Source organism: Panthera tigris, chromosome B3, assembly GCF_018350195.1.
Source record: "Panthera tigris isolate Pti1 chromosome B3, P.tigris_Pti1_mat1.1, whole genome shotgun sequence".
NCBI lineage: Eukaryota > Metazoa > Chordata > Mammalia > Carnivora > Felidae > Panthera > Panthera tigris.
The window spans coordinates 146,619,765-146,640,665 of record NC_056665.1 but is presented as its reverse complement, the minus strand read 5'-3'; the positions used below and the strand labels follow the sequence as shown (position 1 = coordinate 146,640,665).

Here is a 20,901-nt window from a genome sequence, read left to right as displayed (position 1 = left end):
CAAAGGGAGGGAGAGCTGCTGAGCCCCCGGACGGCAGAGCTCAGCTTGGCGGGGAACAAAGGCTCCAGCGCCATCTCCCCTGCCCATCCCCCAGCCAAAATCCCAAAGGGAACCAGTTCCTGCCAGGGAACTTGCTCGCTCCGCGCAAACACCCAACTCTGTGCTTCTGCGGAGCCAAACCTCCGGCAGCGGATCTGACTCCCTCCCGCTGCCACAGGGCCCCTCCTGAAGTGGATCACCTAAGGAGAAGCGAGCTAAGCCTGCCCCTCCAGCCCCCGTGCACCTTGCCTACCCACCCCAGCTAATACGCCAGATCCCCAGCAACACAAGCCTGGCAGTGTGCAAGTAGCCCAGACGGGACACGCCACCCCACAGTGAATCCCGCCCCTAGGAGAGGGGAAGAGAAGGCACACACGAGTCTGACTGTGGCCCCAGCAGTGGGCTGGGGGCAGACATCCGGTTGGACTGCGGCTCCGCCCACTAACTCCAGTTATACACCACAGCACAGGGGAAGTGCCCTGCAGGTCCTCACCACTCCAGGGACTCTCCAAAATGACCAAACGGAAGAATTCCCCTCAGAAGAATCTCCAGGAAATAACAACAGCTAATGAACTGATCAAAAAGGATTTAAATAATATAACAGAAAGTGAATTTAGAATAATAGTCATAAAATTAATCGCTGGGCTTGAAAACAGTATACAGGACAGCAGAGAATCTCTTGCCACAAAGATCGAGGGACTAAGGAACAGTCACGAGGAGCTGAAAAACGCTTTAAACGAAATGCAAAACAAAATGGAAACCACGACGGCTCGGCTTGAAGAGGCAGAGGAGAGAATAGGTGAACTAGAAGATAAAGTTATGGAGAAAGAGGAAGCTGAAAGAAAGAGAGATAAAAAAAATCCAGGAGTATGAGGGGAAAATTAGAGAACTAAGTGATACACTAAAAAGAAATAATATACGCATAATTGGTATCCCAGAGGAGGAAGAGAGAGGGAAAGGTGCCGAAGGGGTACTTGAAGAAATTATAGCTGAGAACTTCCCTGAACTGGGGAAGGAAAAAGGCATTGAAATCCAAGAGGCACAGAGAACTCCCTTCAGACGTAATTTGAATCGATCTTCTGCACGACATATCATAGTGAAACTGGCAAAATACAAGGATAAAGAGAAAATTCTGAAAGCAGCAAGGGATAAACGTGCCCTCACATATAAAGGGAGACCTATAAGACTCGTGACTGATCTCTCCTTTGAAACTTGGCAGGCCAGAAAGGCTTGGCACGATATCTACAGTGTGCTAAACAGAAAAAATCTGCAGCCGAGAATCCTTTATCCAGCAAGTCTGTCATTTAGAATAGAAGGAGAGATAAAGATCTTCCCAAACAAACAAAAACTGAAGGAATTTGTCACCACCAAACCAGCCCTACAAGAGATCCTAAGGGGGATCCTGTGAGACAAAGTACCAGAGACATCACTACAAGCGTAAAACATACAGACATCACAATGACTCTAAACCCATATCTTTCTATAATAACACTGAATGTAAATGGATTAAATGCGCCAACTAAAAGACATAGGGGATCAGAATGGATAAAAAAACAAGACCCATCTATTTGCTGTCTACAAGAGACTCATTTTAGATCTGAGGACACCTTTAGATTGAGAGTGAGGGGATGGAGAACTATTTATCATGCTACTGGAAGCCAAAAGAAAGCTGGAGTAGCCATACTTATATCAGACAAACTAGACTTTAAATTAAAGGCTGTAACAAGAGATGAAGAAGGGCATTATATAATAATCACAGGGTCTATCCATCAGGAAGAGCTAACAATTATAAATGTCTATGCGCCAAATACCCGAGCCCCCAGATGTATAAAACAATTACTCATAAACATAAGCAACCTTATTGATAAGAATGTGGTCATTGCAGGGGACTTTAACACCCCACTTACAGAAATGGATAGATCATCTAGACACACAGTCAATAAAGAAACAAGGGCCCTGAATGATACATTGTCTTCAGGACCCACTCATCTTCAGTTCCGAGACGGACATTTGGTGACTGCCCATCTGTGTCCTGAACTCCATCCCCAGACTCATACACATGGCAGTAATATCAATGTGTCAAAATTAATCTCATGTGACAAGTCCCTTTGGCCACATAAGTTATTCTACACAGGTTCAAGAATGACATAGATGACCACAGTCCACACTGATGTCAGGGAAAGTTCACCTCCCTCCCACATGACACTCACATTACCACACCCCCAAATCCTGCAACATGTCAAATCATTACATATTAAGTCAAGTCCAAAACGTACCTAAATTTCACTACCTCTAAAACCCCAAATCTAACCATGTAGCTTGGGTAGGGTGAGACCGTGGTACCTTCCATCCTGGGGTGAAACTCTCTCCATCAGCCGACCTGCATTTCTAGAAAACCATTTTTGTTTTCTGAATGCTTCTGCATGGTAACCATAACATAACAGGTACTGACATTCCTATGCCAGAAGAAATACAGTGTAATTTAGAAGTGCATCACCAACAAGAAACAATTTGATTATCAATCTGGGGAAACCCGTTACGTTCAAAGACAGAATGCTCTGAATCTCAGACTCCAACGTGTCCCTGGGATTGACACTTCCTTTTTTCTTAAAGGTGGTACATGTTTGAAGTTGAGCACATTTATCCCAGCTTCATGAAAGTAGAATTTCTGAGCCCAAAAATCTTTTGTTCTCTCGATTATCAAACAAAAAGTTCTTCTGACTCTCGCCAGCTGATAAGGATAACTATTCAAAATTGTTGCTCACCAATGATTGAAGGAAATATAACTGTATATTTATAGGCAAGAAGCAGAGTGAAGGGTTGAAAGATGGAAAATATGTAGGAGGAGACATCCTGTGAACAGAAGGGTCTGCAGTGCTCATGATGGAAGGATCTCACCCTTGCCTGTTGCATAAATGGGGAGGGGACTAAAGGAGTCACTGTATCTCTGCAGGGGTCTGTGAAACAACAGGAGCACGGGGACCACCGGGGGCAATCACAACCACCGGGGGAACTCAGAGACCAGAGAGCTCATGATCCACGACAAGAGATTGGTTGAGGACTGGTCTCCTCTCAAGGGCTTTCAGAGCCAGGCTCTGCACACTTCTTCTGACATGAACACAGCAAAGAGTTTGTAAAAGCTGTGGAAACACACAGGTGTCCTCCGTGTTTAAATAAACCATGATAATGGGAATACACAAATTTTCCCGGGTCAGGCACTGGGATAAATATATCTTTGATCATTCCCACATTAACAAGAGTTTAGAAGAATAATGATCTCCATTTCATAGATGAAGAAATATTTTTAATTAACATCATCCTTCCTGATCTCAGGTGTTTTGCCTTCAACATATTTTAATAAAATTCAACCATTTTAACATTACTGAGGCTTTCTTTTTTTAATGTTTATTTATTTTTATGCGAGAGAGAGACAGACTACGAGCAGGCAAGGGGAAGAGAGAGAGAGGAGACACAGTATCAGAATATGAAGCAGTCTCCAGGCTCTGAGCTGTCAGCACAGACCACGACACAAGGCTCAGACTCATGAACTGTGAGACCATGACCTGAGTCAAAATCAGACACTTAACCAACTGAGCCACCCAGAGGCTCCATATTGAGGGTTTCCATTGATGTCCACATAGAGTTCATGTGTAAATGACCCCTTGTGTCTGTAGAAAACCCCTGGCATCTCCATCAGCTCTGTGAGTCTCTGTCGAGGCTTCTCACTCTCTCCAATTTGTGACAGAATAGACCTGGCTTCCACCCATCACTCTCCTGGGACTTCTAGAAGGTCAGGAACCTGCAAACCTCACTGGGATGTCCAGCCTTGTCCTGCATGTGGTTCAGGAGGCCGGTGGGTCCCCTGATGGGGAGCACAGGTTCAGATACTGGGACTACTCTCACCTCATACGTGATCTTGGACATTCACACACTCTGTCTCTGCTGCAGTGTATCTGTTAACCTGTACAATGGTGGTATACTGATTCTTACCTCAAGTGTTTGGGTGCATATGTGAAAATAAGGATTATCATGGGTACTGATAATCACTGCAGCAAAATCACAAATTAATAAATCACAATGTCCTGAAAGATATTGTGACACCAAACACTGCCCCATCCCTTACACCTGCCAAGGGTCACTGGCTTCTTGAGGATTCTATTGCAAAATTTGCTATATTGTCAAAGGACATCTGTATGCTGATTAAACCCTCCCATCCCTGAAACTGTAGCTGGGTGAAGAGCCCCAGCCCCTAAGTGTTCACATTCAGTGATCAGAACAGAACACAGACATCTCACCATGGAGTTTGGGTTCACTTTGGTTTTCCGTGGTTCTATTTTAAACAGTAATTCATGATGAACAAGAAACACTGACTATGTTAGTGGATATGAGTGAGAGAAACAGTGGATGTGTGACATTTTCCTGACTTGTATCCGTAGATGTCTTGTGTGACGTACAGCTGGTAGAGTCTGGGGGAGAACTGAGAAGCCTGGCGGGGGAGGGGGTCCCTGAGACTCTCCTGTGCAGTCTCTAGATTCACCTTCAGTAGCTAATTGATGAGATGGGTCTGCTAGACTCCAGGGAAGGGGCTGAATGGGGGTCTACATATCTGTATGTTATAAGATAAGGACCAAATGTCATTATTTTACTCACTGGAATTCAAAACCACTTGTGAAAGAGGCCATTTTTTCCCTAATTTTAATTCTATGAAATCTCATGGAGGATTTGCTGACTGCATCCAGACACATTTCACTCTGGTCTCTGTAACCTGCTCCACTGGTCTGTGTGTCTGACTCTGTGCCAGCAGCACAGTGTTATAGACAATGTACCTCTGCAATATACTTAGAAAGGAGGACGTGTGCTGTCTCCAGGTTTGTTCTTCTTTCTCAGGATTGTTTTCTCACTTCTGTGTGCTTTGTGGTACCATATAAATAAGAATTTCCCAGATACATTCATTGGCATTTTTATTAACTCAACTAATACTAGAAATTATTAGAACAGATAAAAGGAATAAAAAGTGTAATAAAACAAAAAATTAACAAATTGAAATTGATATCTGGAAAGCTAAATGCAATTGAAAAAGCATCTCTACTAGGAAAATAGGTAAAACTCAAACAGATACAATCAGAATTAAGGAGGGGACATAACTGATACCAAAGAAGTGAAAAACAATAACAGAAAATTCCTAGATAATTATAGACCCATTATTAGATAACTAAGGGCAACTAGGCAATTTCCAGAGACAAACAATCCGCAAGACTGTACTTGAAGAAACAGAAAATTAACAGGATGAAAACAAATAAAATTCAATCTAAAATCTAATCATACACCGCCCCAAAAGAAAAAAGTCAGCTTAGTAACACAGGGCTTTATCTATGAATTATATCAAAATATAAAAGACACTTAATGACAATACCTCTCAGACTCTTACCAAAAACTGAAAAGAAAGGAATATGCCCCAATTCATCTACAAGACCAACCTTACTATGCTGCAAAATTGAAAGACACCGTAAGAAGAGAAACTAAAGGCCAATATCTCAGATGGACATACATGCAAAACTCCTAGCATAGTGAATGCAACAGCACAATGAAAGGGTCATATGTGACAATGCAGTCACATCTGTTGATCATCTAGATCATCTATTGATACATATAAAACTAGACAAAATTCAACAAATTGTCATTATTAAAAAATCTCAGCAACTGAGGGAAAGAAAGAAATAACCTCCACAAAATCGTGGCCATAGATGAAAAGGCCACACCTGACAGCATATTTAACAGTGAAAAACTGAAGCTTTTCCTGTCACATTAGGAGCCAGGCAAGGATGCTCATTCCCTACATAGGTATTCCACATGGTAACATGAAGACCAGTAAAATATGGCACCCAATGTATGTCATCTTGTCACATGGCTTATTTGGAGGAAAGTCACTAGAGTACAGCTAGTCTAAGCAATCTGTGACCCTTCTTTGTCCCCCTGAGAGCAGGACATAAATCTCTCCTGGGAAACTTCCTTTCCCTCTACCAGAATGGAAGAACCATCCTTAGCACCAGAAATGGGAACTTAGCACCAAGAAGTCTGTGCCAACAAGCCTTGTTAATTCCTCACTAATTGACTTGCCCAAACCCAAATCTCTGTCTTGTTAACTCTTCGCAAATCCATTTTTTTTTCTAAAAGGCACAAGGGCCACCTCCTTTCTTCATTCTCTGGGTGTCATATTATTAGGAAGCTTGTGCACATGCAAAATGAAATTTATTCTCTTCTGTAGATCTGTCTTATGTCAATTGAATCCTTAGACCAGACAAAGAACACAGAAGCAAAGAAGGAAAAGGCTTGCTGCTCCTACAAGTTGCAGATGTACCCATAAAAATTTGGTAAGAAAATGAAATAAAGACATGTAAATCAGTAAGAAGAAAATTATTTGTTTGAGAATCACATGAACTTACATATAGTGAAACCTTAGAATCTCCACAAAAAAAGTATCAGAACTAATAAACTCAGAAAAAGTTCAGGGTACAAATCAACATACAAAAATATGTTGTATTTCCACACACCTAAAACATAGTATATGAAAAAAATAACAAAATCACACAATTGAAAATGGCACAAAATGGAGCATCTGTGTGGCTCAATCCGTTAAGGGCCTACTGTTGATTTTGGCTCAGGTCATGATCTCATGGTTCCTGAGTTTAATTCTAAGGCAGGGTCTGCAATGATTGTGCAGAGCCTGCTTGGGATTCTCTGTCCCTTTCTCTCTCTCTGATCTCTCTCTCCTTCCCTCTATCTGTCACACAAAAATAAACACACATTAAAATATATGGCACAAAATAAAGTATTTAGGATTAAATTTCACTAAAAAGTAAAATAGCATACCAAACATGATGTGCTGGGAGAAAGACATGTAAAATGGCAAACACAGAGGAAAAGATCACTGTGTTCACAGATCAGAATTATTTATACTGTCACAGTCCCTTCTGCAAGAAGTGATCTAGAAGTGCCTCTCAAACACTGGTTTTAAATTTGAAACAAATCTAAGTCTGGAGCCTGATATATAGTCAGAGGATATGCAAATAGGGCCCTCCCTGTGCTGATTAAACCAGTCCAGCTCCAACCCTGCAGCTGGGAGAGGAGCTCCAGCCCCGGGAGTCCCAGGTGTTCCCATTCTGTGTTCAGCACAGAACACACACACCTCACCATGGAGTTTGTGCTGGGCTGGGTTTTCCTGCTTGCTCTTTTAAAAGGTAATTCACGGTGAATGGGAGACACTGAGTATGTGAGTGGACATGACTGAGAAAGAGTGGATGTGTGACAGTTTCCTGACCAAGATGTCTTGTGTCTGCAGGTGTCCTGTGTGACGAGCAGCTGGTGGAGTCTGGGGGAGACCTGGTGAAGCCAGGGGGGTCCCTGAGACTCACCTGTGTGGCCTCTGGATTCACCTTCAGTAACTATGGAATGAGCTGGGTCCGCCAGGCTCCAGGAAAGGGGCTGCAGTGGGTCGCATATATTTATGATGATGGAAGTAGCACAGGCTACGCAGACTCCGTGAAGGGCCGATTCACCATCTCCAGAGACAACTCCAAGAACACGCTGTATCTGCAGATGAACAGCCTGAAGACCGAGGACACGGCCACATATTACTGTGCAAGTGACACTGTGAGGGGACCTCACTGGGAGCCCTGACACAAACCTCCCTGCAGGGGGGATCAGCACCACCAGGGGGCGCACACTATGCACAATTCTGCTTTGTGTTCCCAGGAGCAGGTGAAGATGGAGGTTATGGGAAGGTTTCCTGTCAGGGTCTGGGGCTTCCTCTCCACACAGCAGTTTCTCTAGGGAGCCTCTCTGGTCACAGGATTCTGTCTTTATCTATTAACTCTCTGAATTAGCAACTGTGTTGTCATAGGAAAACTACCCTAACATGCACAAAGACACAGTTGTTTGCATTGCTTACTCCTGTCTCTCAGTATGAGTGAATTGCAGATTTCCTGACGCACAACAGCTGAACATTTACAGGAGTCCCAGATGCACTCACTGTGCAGCCAGGACTACAGGATCCCCCAGACCCCCATTATCTTCACCCAGCACTTGTCCCAACAATGTGACACACTTCCCTCCTGGCACTTGCTACTCAGGACTTTAAATGAGCTACAGCTTTATCCAATTCCTCTAAAGAAGAGATAATTCATCTCCATGTATTAGTCAGGATTCTCCCGAGGAACAGAAACCAAAGAACATTGGTTTCCATGACTAAATACATTGATAAGCCCCACATTCCACTCTCACATGCTGGAGACCCAGGAAAACCAGTGGTGTAATTCTCATCTGATGCTGAACTAGTTTCTAGTCTCAGAACGTGAAGAGCTGATGATGTAACTCTCAGAACAAGGGCCAGAGGAGACCAATGTTCCAATTCAAACATGCACATGGCAAGTAAAACTGAGGGAATTCCTCCTCCCTCTGCATCAGTTTCTATTCTTAACCTTAATGGAATGGGTGATGCCCAGGCAGACAGAAACCATGGATACAAATGCCAGTCTCTTCTGGAACACATCACAGACATCCACAGAAACAGTGGAGAGTCTGGGCACCGATGATGCAGTCAAGATGACACATAAAGTAATCATGACAAGTCAACCTCCTGTAAATGTGCAGGCCAAAGACTGAAGATTTAGAAGTCCATGCCATGACTGGCATGGAGCCTGGTGGGCATAGCTGTGCTTCTGTGGAGAAGGAAGGCAGAGTCGCATAGGGGGCATTGTGGTCTGAAATCCCCTGGGGGACTCGGGGAGAGACAGTTCCCTTCTCAGGGTGCATTTCATAAAAGGTGTATTGCCTCTCGTGGGGCAGGAGAGCTGACAGGCACCATTGCACTGCCCTGGTCATTAGCATAGGAGCCTCTGTTGAGAGCAGCTAACTGAACACTGCCTTCTTGTTGTTCTTCACCATGAACTCCAAGCCCCTAGTGTTCATGCAACTGCCCTTCTGGGATAACTAGCTCCAGGCACAGCACAGCGAGACCCTCTCACAGAGGATCAGTGGGGTCCCAGTCACATTGAGTTCATATAATTTGGAGTTTTGAAATCCAGCTAGAGCTCCTGAGATAAAACATAAGAGCCCTGTGCCACCAGGTGGGCCAATGGTTTGGACACAGACAGGGTGAAGGCAGGGTTCTGACGGAAGCCCGGGACCCACAGGTACAGATTGTTCTCTCTGTGGGAGGGCTTCCTGAACAGGGGAGGCTGGGAACTCCAACTCAAGGGACTATACAGGGAGCTGATGCCAATATTTCCTCCCACCAATCAGCATGGACAGAATTCAGTGAGCAGCACAGAACCTCCCAGTAGAAGCTGAGCCACTGACACCAAGCTATACCCCCGCTTGCCTTCCTCAGGTGCTTCCTTACTAGAGAAAGAGGGCCTGGAAACCAGATCAGCACTGGCCCCTCCTTCAAAAGATGGCATATACCCCCAAAGGCACCAAGTCTACTGACCATATAGTGAGGCATAGCTTCACTTCTAGGGGAAATAGGAATTAGCCTCTTTTACAGGCAGAACACACTCACCTAGTTAAAACTCACAACAGTGTGGACAATGTCTACACACTCATCACTGGAGACAAGGAGAAGCTCTGCAGAGGACTTAGCTGAGGGACAGAGCAGCCAATACACGACAGCACAGTGCACACAGAATATGCAACAAATGCTTCCTAAAGTGTCAAGCCCTCAACAGCAATTGAACACTTCTCAATAAAGACACTACTCTAGAAGCAGAAAACAAAACAGGATTTTCTAAAACACTTAAGAAAGCAGAGACATAGACATACACCATGATGGAGGAATTCATCCCAAAAGAAAAAACGATAAAAGGTCATTGCCAGGGATATTATTAAAGCACATATAACTAATATGCCTCAAACAGAATTTCTAAAGACTCTCACAAGGAAATAGAATTTTTAACAACTATCATAAGGATACTTGCTGTGCTTGAGGAAAGCATAGGAGACATGAAGGAAACCCTTACTGCAGATAGAAATGACCTAAAACCTAGTCATGTTGAAATTTTAAATGTTGTAACCAAGATGTTTCAAGTCTCCACAGACTAAACCCTACAAACTCGGACCCCTCTGAATGGAGAGTTGTTGAGGCCATAATCTCACATGTGTTCTGACAGGAGCTGTTCCCTCCACTGTCCCTGGCTCTGGCTCTCTCCTGCAGGTGAGGAGGAGTAGGTTAGGAATACTCCACTGAGACCATCTGTCTCCTGCACCTGACTCTCCCACAACATGAGGCCCAGACCTTCCCACACTCAGCTGGAAATGAAGTCAGTTGTACCGGAACAGATCTGCACCTTGGTTTAGGGAATTGCTCCAGCTCCCCCCTGCCCTGGGCAAAACTCTGCAGCTGCAGGTGGGGACAAAATAAGGGCTCAGTTTAGGGGTGAGTGGCAGCTGCACTTCTTTGAGGCTTGCTTGTCCTAGTGGCATGAGACCCCTGCCGTACAAGTCAGGTCTGGGGCGACCAGGCTCCCAGCATCCCGAGTGGACTGTGCCCAGGGCAGAGTTTCCATCCTGGGAGTGGGGCTGCAAACAATGAGTGAGTCCCACATCTCAGTGGCACCTGCTGGGGCTTGGCCTCAACAGCAAACAGCTTAGGGTCACTGACATCCTGTCCCTCTGGGAAAGAGTCCTCTGAACAGGAGCTGGTCACCAGGAACCCCGGTATTGGTTGCAACAGTCTGGAGGGGAGGTTGCAGCCAGGCTCAGTGGCACATGCCTATAGTCCCAGGAGTTTCCATTTGCTGAGCTGGGGTGGGGAAGGAAAGGCACATACCTTAGCTCAAAATTCTAGCTTTGCCGTCTGTCAGTATATTTTCTGGAATAAATGTTTCTTCATGGGCTCTATGCCAAGAAGGCCATTTAAAGACACTGTAAATACATCATTTGAGATTTTATTCATATTCCACATAGTAAACATTCAATGCAGTATTACTTTCAGGTGTAAAATATAGTGATTCAACATTTCCATACAACACCCAATGCTCATTATGAGTGCGGCCCTGCAACCCCATCACCTACTTCCCCAAACCTCCTCCCACCTTCCCTCTGGTAACCATAAGTTTGTTTTGTATAGGTAAGAATCTGTTTTGTTGGGTTTATATGTTCCATGGGTTAAGCCTAAGACTCTTGATTTGGGTTCATGTCTTGATTTCATGGATCCTGAGATCAAGCCCCATTTTGGTTTCTGCACTGACAGCAAAGAGACTGCTTGGGAGTCTCCTTCCCGCTTCCTCTGCTCCTCGCCCCATTCTATCTCAACATAAATTTAAAAACATTGAAAAAAGTTTATTTCTTGGTGTAGCTCTTCTCTCTTCTTTGTCCCATTTCCCATTTGAAGCTTCTTAAATTCTACATATGAATGAAATCATATATTTGTCTTTCTCTCACTTGTTTCAGTTAGCATAATACTCTCTAGCTCCATCCATATCATTACAAATAGCAAATGTCATTCCTTTCAGGGCTGAGAAACATTCCAGCGTATGAGTATGAGTGTGTGTGTGTGTGTGTGTGTGTGTGTGTGTGTGTAGATATACCACATGTACTTTATCCATTTATGAGTCAATGCTTACTTGGGCTGTTTCCATAGCTGGGCTGTTTTTGATAGGGCTGCTATAAACATAGAGTTGCAATCCCCTTTAAATTAGTATTTTTGTATCCTTTGGGTAAATACCTAGCAGTTCAATTGATCAATCATAAGGTAGTTATATTTTTAGCATTTTGAGGAATGCCCATGCTGTTTTCCAGACAAGCTGCACCAGTTTCCATTCCCACAAGCAGTGCAAAAGTGTTCCCCTTTCTCTGTATCCTCACAAACACCTGTTGTTCCTTGTGTAGTTGAGTTTAGTCATTCTGACAGGAGTGAGTTGATATTTCGTTGTAGTTTTGATTTATATTTCCCTGATGATGAGTGATGGTGAGCATCATTTCATGTGTTTATTGGCCATCTGTATGTTGCATTTTGGAAAGTCTATTCATGCCTTCTGCTCATTTTTTAATAGGATTATTCAGTTTTGGAGCTGGATTTTATACTATATATAGAAAACCTAAAATACTCCACCAAAAAAAAAAACCCCACTAGAACTGATACAATAAACCAGTAAAGCTGCAGCATACAAAATCAACATACAGAAATTTGTGCATTTCGATACAACAATAATGAAGCAGGAGAAAGAGAAATCAAGGAATTTATCCCATTTACAATTACACCAAAAACCATAAGATACCTAGAAATAACCCTCCCTAAAGAGTTACAAGAGCTTTACTCTGAAAAACCTGGGACATTTATGGTACAAATTGAAGAAGACACAAAGAAATGGAAAAATATTCCATGCACATGGATTAAAACAAAAAACATTGTTAAAATGTTGATACTACCCAAAGCAATCTAGACATTCAATGCAAATAATTCAATGCAAATATCCCTGTCAAATAATACAAGCATTCCTCACAGACCTAAAACAAATAATTCTAAAATTATCATGGAACCACAAAAGACCTTGAACACCCAAAGCGAGCCTAAAAAAGGAAAAAATGGAGGCATCACAATTCTGGATTTCAAGCTATGTTACAATGCTGTAGTCATCAAGACAGTATGCTCCGGGCACAAAAAGAGACACATAGATTAATGGAACAGAGTAGAAAACCCATAAATGGTCAACTAATCTTCAACAAAACAGGAAACAGTATCAAATGGAAAAATAACAGTCCCTTCAACAAATGGTGTTGGGAAAACTGGACAGCAACAGGAAACTCTAATGGAACCAGACCACTTTCTTACAATATACACAAAAACAAACTCAAAATGCATGAAAGACCTAAATGTGAGACAGGAAACCATCAAAATCCTAGAGGAAAACACAGGCACCAAACTCTTTGAGCACAGTCAGAACAACTTCTTACTGGACATGTCCCAGATGCAAGGGAAACAAAAGCAAAAATGAACTATTGGGACCTCAAGATAAACAGCTTCTGTACAGCAAAGACACAATCAACAAAACTAAAAGGCAACTGACAAAATAGAAGATATTTGCAAAAGGCATATCAGATAAAGGCTTAGTATCCAAAATCTATAAAGAACTTCTCAAACTCGACACTGAAAAAAACAAATAATCTGGTGAAGAAATGGTCAGAAGACATGAATAGACATTTTTCAAAGAAGACTTCCAGATGGCGAAAAGACACGTGTAATGAAGCTCATTGTCACTCCTCGGCAGGGACATACATCAAAACCACAATGAGATAACACCTACACCTGTCAGGATGGCTAAAATTAACATGGTGGGAATGCAAACTGGTGCAGCAATTCTGGAAAATAGTGTGGAGATTCCAGAAAAAAATTAAAAATAGAACTATCCTGTGATCGAGCGATTGTTTTACTAGGATTTATCCAAAGGATACCAAAATGCTGATTCGAAGGGGCACATGGACCCCAATGTTTACAGCAGCCCTATCAACAATAAGCAAATTGTGGGAGAGCCCAAATATCCATCAGAAGATGAATGCATAAAGAAGAGGTGGTAAATATATACAATGGAATATTACTCAGCCATCAAAAAGAATGAAATCTTGTCATTTACAACAATGTGGGTGGAACAACAACGTATTAACCTAAGCGAAATAAGTCACTAAGAAAAAGTCAAATATCATATGATTTCATTCATATGTGGAATATAAGAAACACAACATAGGGGAAGGCAACATAAAATAAGATAAAAACAGAGAATAGGAAACTGGAAGAGACTCTTAAATACGAGAACAAACCAAGGGGAGGGGGGTAAGGTGGGCTAAAAGGGAGGTGGGATTAAGAAGGGCACTTGTTGAAATGAGAACTGTGTGTTATATGTACGTGATGAATCCCTAAATTCTACACCTGAAATCAATACTACACTGTAGGTTAACACACGTAAATTTAAATTAAAAATATTACAAGAAAATTAAATACATACATATATGAACTCTTGGGAGTACCTCAAAATAGCAAGCTTCTGCACAGTGAAGGAAACAATAAACAAAACTAAAAGGCAACCTATGGAATGGAAGAACATATTTATAAATGGCATATATTCAGGGTTAGGATCCAAAGTATGTAAATTTTTTAAAATTATTTTCACTTATCAGTACAGAGTGTGTGTCCATGCATACTTTGTGTGAGAAGCAAAACTCGTGTATTGCGGTAAGATCTCACTGAAACTGAGATCCACCCTCTTCACTAAATTTTAACCGTACAGTACAATATTGTTAACTACACATGTAATGTTGTAGAGAAGACCTCTAGAAATTAGTCGTCTTGCATAACAGAAAATCACACCCCTTGATATCTAACCCTCATTGCGCCTCGCTGCCAGCCCCTGGCAACTGCCACTCCACTCTCTGTTTTATTGTTATCAAAACCCAAATTCAGCTGCCTGTTGCTGGAAAGGTCAACGTTCAAAGTTTTAGTTTTGGTAGGAAAGGAATTTGAGCCTTATGCACAAGGCCAGCCACTGGTGAGAATGCAGACTCCTGTCCAAAAGCCAACTCTGAGGTTTCTCCCTGACACAGGGGGTTTTAAAGGAGAGCATATTTAATCAAACAAGGGGGTTCCATGGTTGATAACGTGTTTTGATCATGTGCAGACTCCATGGTGCAAGCTGCCAAAGTTGCCTCCACTCCCTGGCATCTCCAGCTGAGGAGGGAACCACACATGCATGGGAGGAGACTGCCAGAGGCCAGGAAAGAACCCCAATAAGGGATTAGAGCGGAAAACCCCGGGGACTCACACATGGTCAGCAGTACTTTCTGTTCTCCCAAGCTGGCATAAAAAAATACTAAAATACAACCTTGTACTTCACCAATCATGACACAGAATACTGGGAAATGTTTCCTCAGTAAACTCAGAGGAAGCTTCAAACCAAAAACCAAAGGATCAAATGGCTTGAAAACTAATGTCTAACCAGAATGAGACATGAAAAACGACAAAGCTATTTTTTTAGTCACCTATAAAGGTAAAATTGACAATGTCCACCTCCATATCCCAAGGAAGTAGGAAGCATTGGTCTCCATAATGAGGAAAAGCAGTCGTCCATAGAAAGTGACCCAGCAGTATCACAGGACATGGAATTGGTAGAGAAGTTCAGGGTGTTAAAATTTCATAATCCATATTCACTAGCTGGAGGAAAGATGGAATGTGCTGAATAGAGCCATGTCTCTGGGTCCAAGTCCTTACTATGTCCATGTGAGCACGGCTTGAACTGGCTCACCTACTTCTCCCACATCCACCCCAGCTGAACTGTTGTGCAGGGTCACCCAATGCCACACCCTGGGACTGTTACTTACCCCACAAGTGGATCCCAGGTGCAGGGGACTGGCCACCCGGTACAGACCTCTGTTCTGTCAGATGGCCTAGACCTCACTTTGCTGAGGATCCTCCATTTATCCACTCTCACTGGCAGATGTCCCTGAGCAGGGGCATGAGGGTGGCAGAGGGCCAGGTCACCTTGAGGGCACCCCTCTTGCAGTTTGCATTCTGGGCAGTGCTGGCTCCTGTCCAGGGTTCTCAAGGTCGTCCCTCATGGCGCTACATCTCCTTGAGGTGGTAATTACAAAGAAGGAGCTGCACAATGGCAAGGGCATTCAGATGACTGGTTGGCTGTCCTGTAGCCTGTGTTTTGGGACAACAGACACGTTATCCACATGTGGCCAAGGAAACCCTTTAGGTCCATACATCTGCTGATGATCACTCAGGATGATCAGGGAGACTTGCAAATGGACTACCCCTCCATGCCTCCAGACTGTTACTACCTCGGCTACCTGGAGGAGATTCCTCTTTCCATGGTCACCATGGACACGTGCTATCAGGGCCTTGAAGGTATCATGAAGTTGGATGACCTTGCCTATGAAATCAGACACATCAGCAATTCCCAACATTTGAACACACTGTTTCTCAGAGAGTGGCAGACACCAATGCAATGGGACCTACTTATAACCTGGGATATAAGGAGCATAGGGACCCCTGTTCAAGCAAATGTCAGTACAGTCCTCAGGATCTCTAGTAAGTTGTAGTCATCCCATCACGGAATTTTGCTCTCAGTTCCAAAACAATATATAGTGTGTTCAACCACGGGTCAAAAGGTACCCAATTCCTAATAAGGCTAGTTAGCTTAATTGACTCATTGTTTCATGGGATTCATGTAAGTTACTATATTGGTTTCATGATAATTTATAATGAGAGAGATCCAGCTAACATGGGCAAATATGTGTTGCATCAGAGCCCTTTTTTTTTCAATACTATGAGTCCAAGGGTTTTCGAATTCTTAAACCACATTTATCCTTAGTTGTGATTCGAAATGGATCCCATGAAGTTAATTTCAGTCCAGTTGTATGAAGTATATGCCATCCACAAAGCCCCATCGTGATGGGTTATTTAGGCAGATATTACTTACTCTTGCCTGTCATAGCAACACATCAGATTGCAAAAAATATAGGTTTTTGGGTTGACACTGATGAATATGCTTGCCAGAAAAGGTCCAACTGCATTAGGACCCAATTCTCTTGTATACCTGAAGCTTTCAGGAAGTGTTCCTTCATTCATATACAGCACAAAATTAGTGGCATATTAGGCAAGTGCCTCTTCAACAACTGAATGGTGCATTGAAATAAAAGCCTGACCCACAGTCATTTCGGAAACTACTTGGCTGACCCAGGCAAGCATTGTGACTGCAGCTCCTTAGAGCAGTGCTATAGCAATCTATGCTGTATGAGTGATTGTATTTTAACCCCTCGGGACAAATGTAATACAGGCAGATGCTATACAAACTGCACCGATTTCGATGCTGGGACACTTGGCAGGCCAATCCAAAATATACGTGATCTTCCAGAATCCTGCCGTGGGGTGTCCTTGTCAGGCCCTGATGACTTCCATATGCAAGATGGAACCCCGTGCACTGAAGAGGGCTGCTGCTATCATGGGAACTGCACTCACTGCATTATGCACTGTCAAGAAATCTTTGCAAAAATTCTGGAAAGGTGAAGATGTCTGCTAGACCATAAATCAAAAAAGCAGCCGACATGGACACTGCAGAAGACCCCGGGGAATTCAACACTGAACCCTGTTCCCACACAGACGTGCCTTGTGGAAGGCTGCAGTGTAGGATTGTCACACATCTCCCTCAGCTGCAAAAGCATGTTGGATTCCATCCATCTGAGATCTCAGGGTTCTGGTGTTTGCGGCTGGGTTCATGTCATAGCACAACCGATATTGGTCATGTAAAAACTGATATGTCATGTGTTCCTGGAAACATCTGTCAGGACACCTACTGCAGTCGCCATGTGGCTCAGCTGAATTATGACTGTATCCCAGAGAAATGCAGTCACAGAGGGTCGTGCGACACTAACAGGAACTGCCATTGCCACATAAGCTGGGATCCTCCATGGTGCACTGGACGAGGCACTGGTGGGAGCACAGGCAGTGGACCCCTCCAAGAAGAATGCGGCCAGTGAGGCAAAGTCATGAATCCCTGTTATATCTCAGAGTGGTTTTTGGTCCCATTTAAGCCATAATAGTTGCATTCCTTGTGGTGTCGCCACAAATGTCAAATTATCAACCCCGAGAAAGTTAAGGGACTGATTGTTGCTGACGACAATCCATAATTAGCCTCCTGACTGCTGAACAACTATAGACAATCCAACTGGTACATGTGAGAAAATACAGCAATGAGGCTTCAGAGCTGATATCCACGTTTCGGGGGTCTGCAGGAGACACAGGGGTCCACAGGCACATCACGGCTCTGACACACATCTCTCATGGCTCACTGACCAGAACGCTGAAATAAAACTTAAACACTGCATACTTGTGGCCTCTACGTATATATCTAAGCTTCCAAGAGCCCAAACTGAGCCCGAGATTATGTGCAGAGGACCTGAGTTAGCATCTGGGTCTTGAACTGAGGTATATGCTTCCAGAATTAAGAGACGTTCACACAAGCTCTTTCAGGGACAAACTCATGAGTTGTCTCCAAAACTGTGCGGTTGCACACTGAACATTTTCTCATTCTCCAGGTAATCTGTCTTCCCCCAGTCCCAATGTGGGTTCAGGATAATGGAGGGCTACCACCCACCCACACTGCCCGTTCCAACTGGAGTGTCTGTGGGCTGTGAGGGAAGGGGACTGGCATTAGGTTCCACCTAGCACAAGCTGTGCCTCCCTGAGGACAAAATTTCCAAATGTGGGAGACTGAGACCATGAGACTGAATGGAGCACCCAATGAAATGAATCAGAAAGGCAGGCACAAGTGCCTATGGATGACTCTGGCATCCAGTTGGAGCCCGATGAATGTGAATCCCTGCTCTCTTTCTCTTGCCTACTTTTCAGTGACTTTAACCTTAGATAAGGATCTGCCTAGGATTCCCACTTTGGCTTTCTGAGAGCCTTCTCACATAACCACACAGAGGTGAGCCTGTGAAAAGTTAGGGACTTCAGCCCCATCCATTCTCAAGTAATCAGGTACTTGCTACCCTGTTTTCTATGTCCTGATCACTGGGACTGTGGGAAGGAGGTCTGCCCTTCCCAAGGTCCTTGTGTACCCTTGCTTCTGGGCCCTGTGAGTCATAAATCCTGTGCCTCCATTTCCTTTGTTGGGGGTGCACTGAAATGCCACCTTGAGTCAGAGGGCCCCATGCATCTCAGGTATCCAAAGCCAGAGCTCAGATGCCTAGGGAGCCACCTGTCCACCCCCTGAGCAATGGCTCTTGCCTAATCCTTCAGCAGGATACAGTCTACATGTTCTTAATTCTGTACAACAGCTGGGGTCCCCAACACATTTGTCCCCAGGGATGGGATTGGGGGTCTAGGTGGTGCCCTCCAACAATGTGTTACCACTGAGAATGGCTCACTCGTTCCTCACCCCCACATCTCAGCTGCTCTGGGAAAGAGCTGGAGCTTGCTGGTGGTCTGTAGCTTTGCTTTGGGCTGATGCCACGTGTTGCCAGAAACCCCCATCCTAAGTTACCAGTGCCATAAAAGGTCAGACTCCCTGCAGAGACCAACAATCAGGCACCATCCTAGGGTTCCAGAGGTGTGTATTTCCTACTCATCTCCAAGTGAGATATTGCTGGACACCGAAGACCATATCCCTAGATTAGTGTCGAAGAAGACGCCAGCTGCTGGGTCCACTGTGTTGCAACCAGTACCCTGGTGTTGTGCTTGCTTAGCCATGCCTACCTAGTGATAGAGGCAACTCTACCAGGAGCATTATGTCTCCCTGGGTGGAGGACATGACCAAGGCAACCTCCCCCTACTGGCTGCATTCCTCACTGCTGCTGACAATGGCTCCCTACTTAACAGGTGTTGTCGGGGACACCTCAGTGTGGGAGGCCTCAGCACACGTGTCTGGGAAGAGCTAATTTCTATCCCAGGTCCTCCCTGTCAAGACCACTACACCAACATATCCACGGACCAGTGTGAAAGAGAGAAATGGTGACAGGCACTACACCATCATGAAAATGCAAGGTTTCCTGGAATCATTTGTCGAAAGGGAGGGAGACAAGGATATTGATTGGCTCTAGTGGGTCTTCACAATTGGCTCCAAGCTGTTGCTTTAAGTGCTTGACACACTACAGCTGTCTGGATTGGTCCAAGTGCCCCAGATTCATAAATCACTGAAAAGCTCAAGGTATCAACGGCCTGTTTACTTAGAGACAACCTACGGAGCTTCCAGTCTTTTCATTGTATCAAAAGCTATGGCAATCACCCCAAGGCACATGGCAAGAGACACACACCAAGGAAAAAGGGGAAGGCTCTGAGGAAGAGGCTACCTAGGGCCCCAGAGTCCACAGAGGTAGGAAGAAAGAAGCTCTGATTCTCCGGACCTGGATTTTTATGGCACGACAGCACAGGCCCACTGGGAGAGGTCAAGCCCAGGTGATGCAATCCAACTCTAAGATAGAATGGGGACAATTCAATGGGTGTGGGTTTTGGGTTTTGTTTTGTTTTTGCCTTATGTCATGCGCCCATGAGCCCTTGTCCATTTCCACGTGGGGGAGAGGCACGTGACAACAGAATCTAAGGAGTTCTTCTTGAAGAACCACTCTGATCTTAAGCCTTGTGCCAATACAATTCATGGAAATACCAGCTGTAGTGTAGCAGGCATTAGCATGCATGCCATAGTCAGATGTGAAAAGGAGAATTTTCAAGAATCCCAAGGCTTCTTTGCTGCAAATGCTGATGGGATCACCACCTCCATAGATAGGAGCCCACAGGAGGGTCCCAGCAGTGCCCCATTCAAGGGGTAGAACTTCAACCCAGATCTCTTGCTCTAGAGATGATGCCCACACTTCTCTTTATGCACAGCTCTGAGAAGAGGGGTCCTAGTGACTTAATCTCAGGCAGTCTGAACACAAGTCAGAAACTTTGATCAGACTCTTTGGGATCTTCAAGAGAATGCTGTTCCTACCCTTCGGGTGGTTGCCATCACTTCTCTGGACATGACAGCCCTGGTAGGGGGGAGCTGGGATCCCAGTGGGTGGGGAGATGCCAAGGCCCCTGCCTAGCGACCCGGAGGTTTGTGGAGTACGTCCTTCCTCCTGGGACAACTGCCTCTACACTTCTGTAATTACCGTGTAGGACGCAGACACAAACAACACTTTATTTCTCTCATTGACCCTGAAGCCAAGGTACAGTGCTTCCCAGGAACCCCTCCAAATATAAGTGTGGTGCCTTTTAGTTTACCAGGTATAAAGGGAGGGATAGTAGAAGGGTCTCAACATAATTTTGATGTCACTATTGGAAGAATCTTTACTGAATCTCTTTTACCAACGGTGGCCCCTTTGACCCTG

The 20,901-nt window shown here is 44.3% G+C and overlaps 1 gene segment (V, D, J or C); it reads left to right on the top strand.

The window, feature by feature from the left end:
* The first annotated feature begins 7,166 nt into the window (after positions 1-7,166).
* Positions 7,167-7,731, top strand: LOC122239747. The segment is given in 2 exon segments: positions 7,167-7,277; positions 7,379-7,731. Coding segments are annotated over 2 exon segments (384 nt in total).
* Positions 7,732-20,901: the final 13,170 nt, after the last annotated feature.